At 23.7% G+C, this 12,687-nt stretch overlaps 1 protein-coding gene across 2 annotated transcripts; it reads left to right on the top strand.

The window, feature by feature from the left end:
- Window positions 1–861: 861 nt before the first annotated feature.
- On the top strand, window positions 862–10,410 carry LOC132932349 (serine/threonine-protein phosphatase 6 regulatory subunit 3). Of its 2 annotated transcripts, XM_060998672.1 has the most exons (18): window positions 862–1,102; window positions 1,190–1,273; window positions 1,366–1,445; window positions 2,622–2,898; window positions 3,433–3,603; window positions 3,678–3,838; window positions 3,900–4,016; window positions 4,082–4,196; window positions 5,259–5,411; window positions 7,029–7,145; window positions 7,216–7,265; window positions 7,916–8,117; window positions 8,178–8,353; window positions 8,411–8,647; window positions 8,707–8,804; window positions 9,006–9,242; window positions 9,333–9,546; window positions 10,146–10,410. In XM_060998672.1, the coding sequence occupies exons 2-18, from the start codon at window positions 1,220–1,222 to the stop codon at window positions 10,147–10,149; spliced, it is 2,463 nt and encodes an 820-aa protein (XP_060854655.1). In that variant the 5' UTR covers window positions 862–1,102; window positions 1,190–1,219; the 3' UTR covers window positions 10,150–10,410. The 2 variants fall into 2 exon arrangements, with proteins under 2 accessions (XP_060854655.1, XP_060854654.1); XM_060998671.1 differs by lacking the exon at window positions 10,146–10,410 and having other exon boundaries at window positions 9,333–9,919.
- The last annotated feature ends 2,277 nt before the right edge of the window (window positions 10,411–12,687 follow it).

The following is a 12,687-nucleotide window of genomic DNA, read 5'->3' as shown; positions in this document are numbered from 1 at the left end:
TCCAAAAACTCAAAAACTCTAAAATGCCCTAAAAAATTAAGAAAATGACCTAAAAACTAAAAAATGCAAATTTCTTATTCTCATTCAAATGTACTTAAAACAAATTTGTGACAAGACGAGCATTGCACAGTAAGCTTTGAAAAACAATGCAAAGTGCATCGAAATCCCAGCCCTAGTTATAAGACAAAGTGAAGATAAATTAAGCATTGTAGACTTTTTGACAGCTGTGTCTAACAATATAAGAAAACGAACCGACTGAACCGAATCTGACTATAACTATTATTATTTTTTTTACACTAACTAATATACTCTAATATACTAATTAGGTATATTATTATAATTATGTAATTTTTTAAATAGTTGCTTTGAGGATTTTTTCCTGGGGATTTTATTTACCGGGGATTTTTTTCCGATTACCTACCCACTATAATATATTATGTTAATGGTCTGTCTAAAAAGTAAAAACTATCATAAATTCATAAATTTGGCATAAATTTTATTTTTTTCATTTATTCTGAACTACTCTGTTGCTACATGTCTACATAGCAGTATACTTAGATCATATACTATTTTTTTTTTTGTAGTATATTGTATATACTATACTATACTATACTAATACTATTATAGACATTTATAGTCACGACTCACGATGTAGAGATGTATGTCTCTACATCGTGAATCGTGATTATAGTATATCATGATCTAAATATTCTAAGGCAGTTTAGCACACAAATAGCACGGAATTATGTGCAAATCATACAGTGATGTTCATAAATATTTTTGTGAAGGTATAATTATTTTAGATATGACCACACTGTAATACAATTTACGACCGCCATTTCATGATAGTTGATACGACGTATTTGTTTCTAAATTTTCTCACAATTTTTTTTTTTTCATATAAAGTATTAAAGTTCATAAATTACATTTTTATAAATTAGTTTCTTAAAAAATCTGTATCATATGTGGGTTTAAGTTATATAATTTTATGTACAGTAGTGCTTACAAACATTTAAACTTCGTTTTATATTGGACGTTCAGGGATTTTCCAGATGTAATAACAAAATTTTTGGAAGTAGTTCATTTAACATTTTGGTTTCAAGTAAATTGTTATCTGTTTATTTAATATGAAGTACATTTTTAGTATTAAATATCATTAAGTGTTATTATTTTATTAATTACTTTTTAGTAATTTTTTATTTGAATTGTGATATCCACCATGTATTGGAAAAATAATCCAGCATCTAATTGGGACTCAATTTTTGACAGAGAGGTAAATTATTTATATTATGATGAATGTTTTAATGTGCGATTATTGTTTTTTTTTATTTATAAATTAATTGCTTATTTTATTTTATTTTCTAGAATTTGTGTCTAAGCGATCTCATGAGAGAACAAAATCTCTTGGAAGAACTTAAAGGCCAGAACAAAAAACTCATAGACTTGTAAGTCTTTATCGATTATTAAGTATTTAATTTATAGTTGTCTTTAATTTGATAAGAACGTTTACTTAAGTTAGAAATTTTGCATTTTGGATTCGTTGCTATTAAGCAATTGATTTCTTATTTAGGAAGATACACTAAATTATATGCACTATATAGGTATAATAATGAGTATTTTACATTAAGTATTTTTTAATTAAAAAATATTTTGTAAAATGTAATATGGGAATTGTTTGTTGAAGTTAACAATGAAAACGGGTTAAAAAATGAATGTTAGTAATTGAGTTAGATAAAAATAATAACTTCTAGTAATACATTAAAAAATTCAATCCTAAATTAGTTTTTTCTAAGCTTATATAAAATGTAATTTAGTTATAACATCACATTTTTTTTTAATATAATGAATAAAAGACTAGTTATACTGGTTTCATGTTACATATTTGATTAACATATTATCTACTATCTACTATTTAATATTTAATTCCTATAAAACAATAAAAATTGTACTCTGTTTAAAAAAAGACCTAGTGTTGGTAAAATTTAATATGTTCAAAAGTATTGACATTTTTTTTACTTATGAATTTAATTAAAACCTATATTATATAATACATTTAAAATATATGCATTTTGTTTTGTAATCATCAAAATAAGTTTCACATTCAACATTTTTTTAGTTTAAAAACTGAAACCTTTTTTTTTGTTCTTTAAATATTTTGTATTGCATTTTGTTAAATTATTTAAGCTAATTTTTAATTAATGTATTTTATTTTAATAAGATAGTTTAGAATCTACTAATCTTTTCTTTTTTATCATTCTCCATAACTACTTTTGTAACAATTACTTAAATACTGCTAAAAACAATTATTTTGGTATTTCTTATTTTGTTTAAAAGTAGTATATATAGTATCTATAAAATATTTTATTTTTTTTAAATTAAATACCTTTAATAATAACTATACTCCAGCCCACGGGAGATCAGTACTTTTACCCGCATGTAAAATAGCCTGTAGTGGGTAAATGAGTGGGGGATGTGCGGAATCAGACGAGTTTTGGTCAAAATGCGGTACTGATCTCTCGTTGGCTGGAGTATAATTATATTGTACTTTTCAGTTTCTGCATGATATTGTTCTATATAAATAACAATATTACATATTGAATATTATTTGTATTCTGTTATAGTTTAACAAAACCTGATATTGCATTAGAACTGGTTCGACTAGTTACACAAGAACCTCAAGAAAATGAAAACCCAGAAAATCGTTTTGTTTTACCAAACTTAGCTTGTGAAATATTAACTAGCGATATTCAACCTATGTATAATGTTCTTTCACATGAAGAAGAAATTTGGAAATGTTTTTTTAGTTTTCTAGAAGATAATGAACCTCCACTTAATTCACTAATGGCATCATATTTTAGCCGGACTTTGTGTAGCCTTATATTAAAAACGGGTAGTCAAGTATGTATATTAATAATTTAATCGTAATTCTTATACAGGTTTATATTTTAAAAATATATCTTTATTCAGTGGCGTATCTAGGATTTTTTTATGGTGGGAGGAGGGGTGCTAAGGGTAAGGTTTCATATTCTGTATACTCCATTTTGAAGGGAAGACCTTTTTTAGTCCTCAAAATTCATGTGCTTAATGCTTTATTGTGTATTGGTTTTTTTTTGCTACCAATTTTGTTTAGAAATGTGCCCAGTATACTGAAAAATACATGTGTAGAGTATTTGTTTTCCATGAAGCAACATCCCAAGGGGAGTGCTATAGCACCCTAACACCCTCCTCTGGATACACAATAGATAGTACTTTAAAAAAAATATATCAAACATAAAATTAAAATTCTAAGAGTCTTCAAAATTATATATTTTTCATGTGTTTCATATTATGCTATATTTTAGTATAGCAAACATGTACCCTGAGGGGTTGCAATAGAATTCGGCGAAAAATGTAATTTTTTAATAACTAATGTATTATATTTTAAAAATTTAGGATTGGTATACATATCAGTTCAATTGTCTTAAAGCACTTGAGAAAGTCGCGGATAAAGGAAATTTTATAGATTTGTTACTAAAACATCTCGATACATCTGCTATAATGGATCTCATTATAAAAATATCAACACTTTTAGAAGGACCGCCTTTAAGAAGTAACATATTCACTGTATGTAAAACTATTATTTTTAATTTAGCTAAATTGTATATATTTTGATAAATTAATATATATTCCCGTTTCAGTTATTTGAAAAAGAACAATTAATTTTCAAGTTAGTAGATACATTGGACTCAAAAAATCTTCCTGTTAGACAATTGAATGCAGCAGAAATAATTTGTGCTATTGAAGTTGCATCAGAATTGCATCCTCTTGAACAAAATCCACTTGTTATTTCAATTGAATCGTAAGAACTTTAATTTTAATTTTTTGAGTGTTTTAAATAAAATAAATTATTAATGAACTAGACCAGAGACTGTAAATACAGTGTTAGTGAAGATGTTTGGCCAAACTGAGAAGACTGAAAGCACTTTATTGGGCGGCATTTCGATACTTCAAACTCTGTTAATGGCCACTAAATTCAAGTTAGTCACATAACTGATTAAAAATTGATTATAAGCTTTGTATTAATATATATTTTTGTTATTAGAGGTGAAGATTCAAATGAAGTGTATAATAAAAAACAATCTTTGGCTGAGATTTTATATATTACAATTTTACCATTTTTAGAACATATTCACAATGTTTTGTTGGTTCCTCCAAAGGTTAAAAATCAAATCTTATTTTTATTAAAATGTAACAAACTATGGTCCAAGAGTTTTCAAGATTGCTTTTTTTAGTTTGAGTTTATTTTTAGACTACAAATATTGTTTATTTTTTTAAAATAATATGTATCAATTTTGTTTAGAAAAGAAAATTTTTCTTAAGAACTTAAATTTAAAAAAAATAATGTATTATGATATTTATTCTTTATTTGATATATAGAGTAATTATTTTATTGAAAATTAATGAACCCATTAATTAAAAATATATTTATGTTAAAATAAAAAAATATTTTTTACATTCCATCAAAAAAAAAAAAAAACAATATTTAAAAAAAAAAATAAGTTTTTACTTTTTATGAATGACAACATATATTTTTAATTTTATATTCTGAAGGAAAAACTGTTTTGGAGTTTTGATACATACAAATTAGAATTCACACTAGTAATTTATGAGTTACAAGTATTTAAAATTTAGTTAAATGGAGTAGTAGACTAATGGATTATAAAGTATGGAGAATGGAAATATCATTTTACTCACTTAAACTTGAAATACTTAACAGATGTAACTCATAAACTACTCTTTAGAATTTTAATTTTAATTTATCAAAATACTCCAAAAAATATTCTGCTTCAGAATATGAAATTAAAATGATATGTTTTCATTCAAAAAAGTAAAACAACAAAAAGTATTATACATATAATTTTTTGTAGAAATTTTTTTCAATTATATTAATATTGTTTGAAATAATGAGTGTTGTTCGATAAATGAATCACTTAGTAAGTACTTTAACACTTAAAAAAATTGGTTTAAACTATTAAGGTTGTCATTTGGGTAAGTAATACTATAAAAATACTCAATGCTAGAAAATATTAACTTTAAAGTGATCAATTAAAATATGTAAAATAATTACTTTGCCAAGTATTAATAATTTATATTAGATATATCAAAACTACTTTTAACATTCTTAGATTTAACTTTACTTTTGGATCATTGTTTTAAAAGATATTTATCATAATTGATTATATTTTATACTTAAAGTTGGATTATTATTTTTAATTTAGATTGAAAGTTTAGAAAGTATGGGGAATGTAATTGAAAAGCCTTTTGGTAATGTACGTTTGCAAATTGTGCGGTTGATAAGTTCATTACTAAGTATGCATAACCAACAAATAAATGAAAGATTTGCTCAACTTAATACAATAAAAGTTCTTCTTGTAAGTATTCATTTTAAATTTAAGTAATATAATATTTATTTATCTTTATTTAGCTTTATTAATTTGGCTATTAGTGTTTTATTAATTTACAGTATAATAATTATATAATTATACTGTTGGCATGCTCTTTATTTAAATTAAAAATATAAATAAAAAGAACATTAATATAATTTATTATTGAACAAATATAAACAAAATTTACATGTATAATTTTAGTAACTAATATTTATTTTATTTATTACTACAGCGTTTATTTTAAATTTGTTACTTTTTATAGTTAATGGACATTTTATTTTACTAATTCTAATTTGTTTAATAGACATTTATCTATATGGGTTTGAAATTGGGGTTTTAGTAAACTTAATTATAATTTTTCTTTACAAATTGTTTTTTTATTTAAAAAAAAATTTAATTGTGGATGTCTCAGTTATATAGTTAGCTTTGAGACTTGAGTGTACTTTGTCATTGAGAATATTACTGGTATGGATGTGTTAAATTTAAACTTAATGACAAATTATAGTATACAAGAAATTATTTTGATGTTTCTAGGAATATTTTATATTATTAGTAAATTATCAAAATTATTTTTGAAAACACAAATTGCAAACTTATAAGTCAATATCAATGTACTATAGATTTAGTATAAATAGGTTAGTCCATGCCATATAATATAAGTAGATTGAACTTAATTTAAATATTTGAAAAACTTAATTGTGTGAAATATTATTTACTTTACTAAATATTAAATAATATATGTATACCAACAAAATTTAATTGATTACTATGAATGCTAATTTTTGAATTGCAACCAAATTATTAATATTATTATTTCTATATTGTAGAATTTTATATTAATTATAATATATTTAAAAATTTTAAAAATTTTTTTTTGGTATTGGTTATTTATACCTATAATGATATGATGACAATTTATCCCCAAAGAATTTTTGTAAAATACATTTTAAAAACATTTTACTCTTATTCAAATTGGTATTTTTTATTAGTAATACTAATTTTAAGTTATTTATACCATATCTTATTCACCTTGTTCTAATAAGGTAGATATGGTTTGTTTATATAATATTATAGTAAATTGAAATTGACAAATATTAAGAAATAAAATACTAATAGGTAGTAATATTAATAATTTATAAAATATCCTTATAGTTAGTTATAGGCTGACTGACATATCTTCACTCAGAATTGTTTCTTTAAATGTTTAAATAATGCTTAATTATTGAATTTAAATTTAATACATTCATTACAGCGACTGCCTTGTCTGCCTCAATGATGAGATACTCCCAAAACCTACTTTACACTAGATCGATTCCATAGTTGTTTTTTTTAGATTATTTTTAAAACTACTTTTTTTTTTACTAATGAAGTAATGACCATCTAAAGTAAAACTAGATCAACATTTTCTATCAAAAATCACCCTCAATGTTAAAGTTTGAAGCTTTTTTATGCTATATAGTGTTTTTGGAGACACAGAAAATAAAATAAAAAATATATATGTAAGACCAATCACTCCATTTAGAATCTTAAGTATAATATTATTTTAGAAAAATATTTTGAAAATCTATTGATAGTTTTAAATTTATTATTATCTCATTTCAGGATTGTTTCTTTTGTTATGAATTAAATAATTTTTTGCATACTCAAGTAGTTCAATGCTTCCATGAAGTTATGTGCTGTAATCATTCAATTGCTGAAAACAGTACATTTATAGCTCATGTAAGATTAATCATTTACAAATTATAATTATTATGTATGTATTATCATTGATGATTTTTTTTATGTATAGGTTATCAAAGATTGTCAATTAATTGAATCTATTCTTGATAATGAGAAATGGTATGTGTAAATTATAATTATTCTACAAATTAATTTTTATGTACAATTGTCTTTATTAAAAATTTTACAAAGTGAGAAGTTTTTTTTGAACATTTTTATAATAAAATGTTTAACTATTATGTATAATCAATTATTAAATTGAAAAACAAAAAAAAAAAACTTTCGTTTTCTCAATTTAGTTATTATCCTTAAATTTTAAATTAAACTCAAGTCTTTTGTCCAAAATTTTACTCTAGAAGTATAACATAAAATTGTTATATTAAGATTTAATTATTTGATTTCTAATTAAATTTATTTTTAATGTGTATTAAAGCATCAATTTTTATTTTATTTTTTCTTAAAATCTAATACTATAACTATTGAACATTTTAAGTTTTAATATCCATTATTTGTGAAATCATAAAAAACAAATTCTGTTATTGTAATAATAATTATTATATTTTAATTGTAATCCATGTGAATATATTACTTGTATTATGTATAAATAAAATACATTGATTAAAAACATCAATTTAAACAAATTTTAAGTTTGCAAACATGTTTATTTTAATTTCTGTTTACAATTGCAACCCCTAATTCTATCTCGTAAAATAAATACATACTTCACTCTATAAAAAAATGTAAAATGTAAAGTTTTTGTTGTTGTTTAGTATTCAACCTGGAAAAAAAAGAAAAGGATATATTGGCCACTTAGCTACAATTGCTAAAAGCTTACATAATACTGAAGCTTTTTACTCAGATCATTTCCGTGGAATAATTGTAAATACATTAGATAGTGATATTGTAAGTCGATGGGACTCCTTTACATCTACGACATTAGAAGATAATGAAGAAAGAATTTCTACTTGTTTGGTAAGTAATGCCTTAATTTATTTATGTAATATACCGTTTTATAAATGTATGTATGTTAAGGGAGGAATTCATCCTCGAGAAGAAAAAGCATTAGATGATAGAAAAGAAATGGAAGAGGATGAAGCTATTTATGGGCGACCTGAAATAGAATTTAATATTAATGACAATATTATTGGGGTATCTAGAGTTGAAATAAACTTTGATGAAGATGATGATGACGATGATGATGATGACAAGTAAATTTGCTTTTTAAATTTATTCTAATTTTTTAATAATTATTATTTTATTTTTAGGGATTCAATGGAAATGCAAGCTGAAATGTTTAATCGTATGTGTTCAGTAAGATCATCAGAAATGAGTATTGATGAACCTGAAAGTAAAGATGCAAACGACGATCAATCGGGAGCTTTAGGCTTATTTAGTAATCAACTCTGGAAGGATTCTAGTTCATCTAAAAGGGATTATGGTGTTAATATTTTTAATGACACTTATGACAAATCAGAAAATGTAGTGTCTAAGGATTGTAATTTGTAAGTTTACCATACTAAGTATAGCATAAAAAAAAAATTAAAACAAATATTTTTTTAAGGTATTGGTCTCCAGAAACCTCTGATTGGGAAACCTTTAGGTCTCAGTTAACTGCAAAAGCATCAAGTGAGATGAAAATTGATAATAATTCTATTAATAGTAAGTATTATCTAAATAATAATTACTTAGAACACAGGAATTATTTGTTGAAATGAGTTTAAATGTTGAACACATATTTGTTGTATTTAAATCCTTTATAATTTAAGTACAATATTTTTCTTAGTTATAGAAATTTCTTTAGAGGTACTAGAGATTTAGTATGTGGATTTATGAATTAAACACTGATCTTAGAATTTTTAGTTTCTAGTGCTTTTTCTTCGAGCCCTTGGGGAGAAAATGTTACAGAACCTACACCTAAATTAGAAACTGGTTGGGCTAATTTTGATTCGAGTTTTGGTGAGCCATTAGTGGCTAATGGTAATACAGTGATTGATAATGAATTATTTCCTGAAGTTATTGAACATAATACTACTCAAGATATTACTCCACCATTTGTGTTGCCTGATAATGCAACAATGTCAATAGACAATTTGATACGTAAGAATTATTGTAAACTATAAAATATGTATCAATTAATTTAATGTATGTAACCTAACCTAACCTTATAAATGTATATTATTGATTTAGACTCAAATTTGGAGGATCAAGAGATGACTGATAAAATAAATGATGATTTATTTACATCAAATACATCTCTCTCTGAACAATTATCTAATGATGTAAAATTGGCAGATAGTTCTCCAAAATCGAGTGTAAAGGATTTGCCTGTTGTACCAATTATATCAACTACGTCAGATACATCTTTAGTTGAAAATTCACATGATATGAATTCTGTAGATAGGTAATGGTCATTTAATGCCTTAAAACCTTTGTAATGGCAGTATAATATTTTTAAAACAAAAATTAAAACTTATAATTTTTATAAACATTTTTTTTTTCTTATCAATTTATACATAAATTACGATCAATAGTCATCTCTGTGTATGTTTTTAAAGTGTCCGTCCGTTTTTATATATGCAACATCAATATATTTTATAATAAATCTAATTCATTCTAAAAAATAAAACAAACATTATTATTGAATAAAATGTACTCATACACATAATTATACATTTATTTATAATTTTTTTTTTATTGAAAGACAATTCTTGTTACCTATGTAATTATTTATTTTCAGTGTGTTTAGCTTAGTGTTTGAATTACAGGGATCATAAGTATAATTTTTAAATATTTTTGTTAAATTCTATAAAATATGATTACAAATTAAATATATTTAATTATTCTTTATGAATTCGAAGAAGAAAAAAATCATCAACTATATAAATACCCACCTATATAAAATATATGATACACTTCTTCGAAATCTTAGTTTATTTATTATGTTACTGTAACAAGTTATTATATATTTTACGTATATAATATATATGTTTTTTTTTATAGTTGACTTTGTTATATTATCATGGTGCATGTTTCGAATTATACATATGTGTTGAGTATGTATGTATGTATGTATTCAAATCTATAACATATTATGGTAAAATTATTATTTTTTTTTTATTATTTATTAATTATTATTATTTTTTGTAAAATTTGAACGGTTACTGGATATAATATGTTTGATGAGAAGATCGTACAAAATACTTTAACTGTGATATGGATATCCATGTTTGTGAAATATAAATTATACATTATTATACTCAGTAAACTGTTTTTTTTTAATTATTGACATTGTCATTTAACACAAACCTAAATTTATGTTGTTGAAAAAAATAAAAAATGATACACCTAGCACCAAATCATTTGATTTAATAATTAAAATATTTATTTTTACTATATTTGTAAAATTAAATTGCTTATATTAATATTTTTTAATTTATTGTGTAATAACAATAATATTTTTGAATGCAAGTATGATCTATAAGTATATCATGGTTTTTCTTGTAGCTCTATGTTACTTATTGTGTTGTAAAGAGTTATTTATGCTTATACAGACAATAGTAATAGCTTAAATTTTTTCTTTTATTTCATCAATTATTAAAATGCTTTCATGTATTATTATATTTTAAGTCTCTATATAGGTAATTTCTTTACTGCTATAGTGCTATCACTAAAAATTGTAAATGGGTGTAGGTACATAAAATATTAATTCATTGACAACACCTTCAAATTTCTAGAACTTTTGAAATTTTTCTACTGGATACAATTTTATTTTATACCTTTTTTTAATATTTTATGTTAATTCAATACAATACATTTTGAATTTCGTAAAAATATGCAATAATCATTAAAGAAATATGCAAAAAAAAAATTTGACCAGTAACTTCAAACTATTATGATTCGTAAAGATTACTGACAAAAATCCAAAAATATGAAAAGAATAAAATATGTAATTGCATAGAAATCCGCGCTCTACTTATAAGCTATTCAGTATTCTTGTAGAATTATTAAAATATTGAAAATATACAATCGCATTTCTTATAAGACCAAAATTAAAATTCTAACAAATTTGAAAATTAAAAAAAAAATTATTTTTAGTTAAAACTTATTTTTTTTAAATCAAAAATTTGAAATTTATAAAAGTACTTAGAATTACTATGGATATACTCAATCATGTGAAATTTCCCTTAAATCATTGTGCAGCAGTTATTAATTTGAATATAACCGAGTATATTTTTGGCTTTTCATTGATAGTGAAGAAATCCTGTATAACTTAAAGTAAATAATAAATATATTTTGCTTTTTATCGGTATATTTATGTGGAAACAAAGCTTATTGGTTTTTTTTTTATCATGCAAATAATAAAATAGCCATAAATTTGTACTAAAAATTAATTTTTCCATTTATTTGAGAAATAAAATAATAATATATTGTTTGGATCACAATTTTAATTTCAAGATACAAATATTAAGTAGGTGCCAATTACTTACTATATAATTGTACTTCGATATTTTTATAAAGTTATCTTGAGCTTAATGTATTTTTTCCTATTTAGACTTAACTTGGAATCCATTAAATATAATAAAAGTTCATATAAAATGTATATTTAAACTTATTAATATGAGACGGCGCGATAGATAGGCAATTTAGGGCCATCCTTGAATGATTGAAATGTATAATTTTATATTGCATATTATTATATATTATTACCTATATTACAAGCACGTCATGATCAACCCGCGTATTTTGTGGTCTCCGTTTTACAATAATGTTGTGTACCTAATACCTAGAACTTATAAGGCTATAACATGGTAAATCTACGTTCATCATATCACTTTAAGCTTTGATATTTTTTCAATAAAAAATATTCAATAAACCGTGTTTTTTTAAATACATATTGAATTGTTTAAACTTAAGCATATAAATGATGTATCATCTATGATATCAATTCTTCATAATATTTAATGCAATAAAGTATTAAAGTGTAATGCCATGTTTGTAGTTTGATATACGAGTATTATGTATTAAATCCATTTATTTTTAATTTTTATCCAATTCAGCCAATACGTTTAACTTATATATCTACTTGTCTTGAATACTGAGCAACATTTTATTAAACCTTTTGGTTAATCCATACCATTTTTATTGAAAAAAAAAATAATAGGAAATTGTTTTTGTTTTTTGTACCTATACCATTAAAAACAAATATAAATAATCTGTGTTTATATCATCATATCATAATCCGGGGCATGATTAAATGATTATATAAATAACATATTATTTAGTCATGATCCGGGGATTGGTAATTTAAATCCGGACTGATCGGATTATAATAACATTTGTTTCAATTCGAATAGCCAGCTGACAGATCATTCGAGTACGGTTTTAACCGGATTAGGTGTTCGGCACTATACCTAGTTATGGTACGCGGTCCGCGGTCCGCGTTCACGTCGGTATACGCAGTTACATAATAGCCGATTATCGTACAAGGCGACGACTCTATCGCGGTCCACCGGCGTCGTGCGCAACCAATTATTTCGTCTAT

The sequence above is a fragment of the Rhopalosiphum padi genome, chromosome 1 (genome assembly GCF_020882245.1).
Source record: "Rhopalosiphum padi isolate XX-2018 chromosome 1, ASM2088224v1, whole genome shotgun sequence".
Lineage (NCBI taxonomy): Eukaryota > Metazoa > Arthropoda > Insecta > Hemiptera > Aphididae > Rhopalosiphum > Rhopalosiphum padi.
The sequence above is the reverse complement of the archived record's forward strand: the minus strand, read 5'-3'. Positions and strand labels throughout refer to the sequence as shown.

Coding starts and splice junctions, on each gene's coding strand:
- LOC132932349 (XM_060998672.1), top strand. CDS start 1,220: ATGTATTGGAAAAATAATCCAGCATCTAATTGGGACTCAATTTTTGAC. Junction 8,118..8,177: donor AAAGAATTTCTACTTGTTTG/GTAAGTAATGCC, acceptor ATGTATGTTAAG/GGAGGAATTCATCCTCGAGA. Junction 8,805..9,005: donor TGATAATAATTCTATTAATA/GTAAGTATTATC, acceptor TAGAATTTTTAG/TTTCTAGTGCTTTTTCTTCG.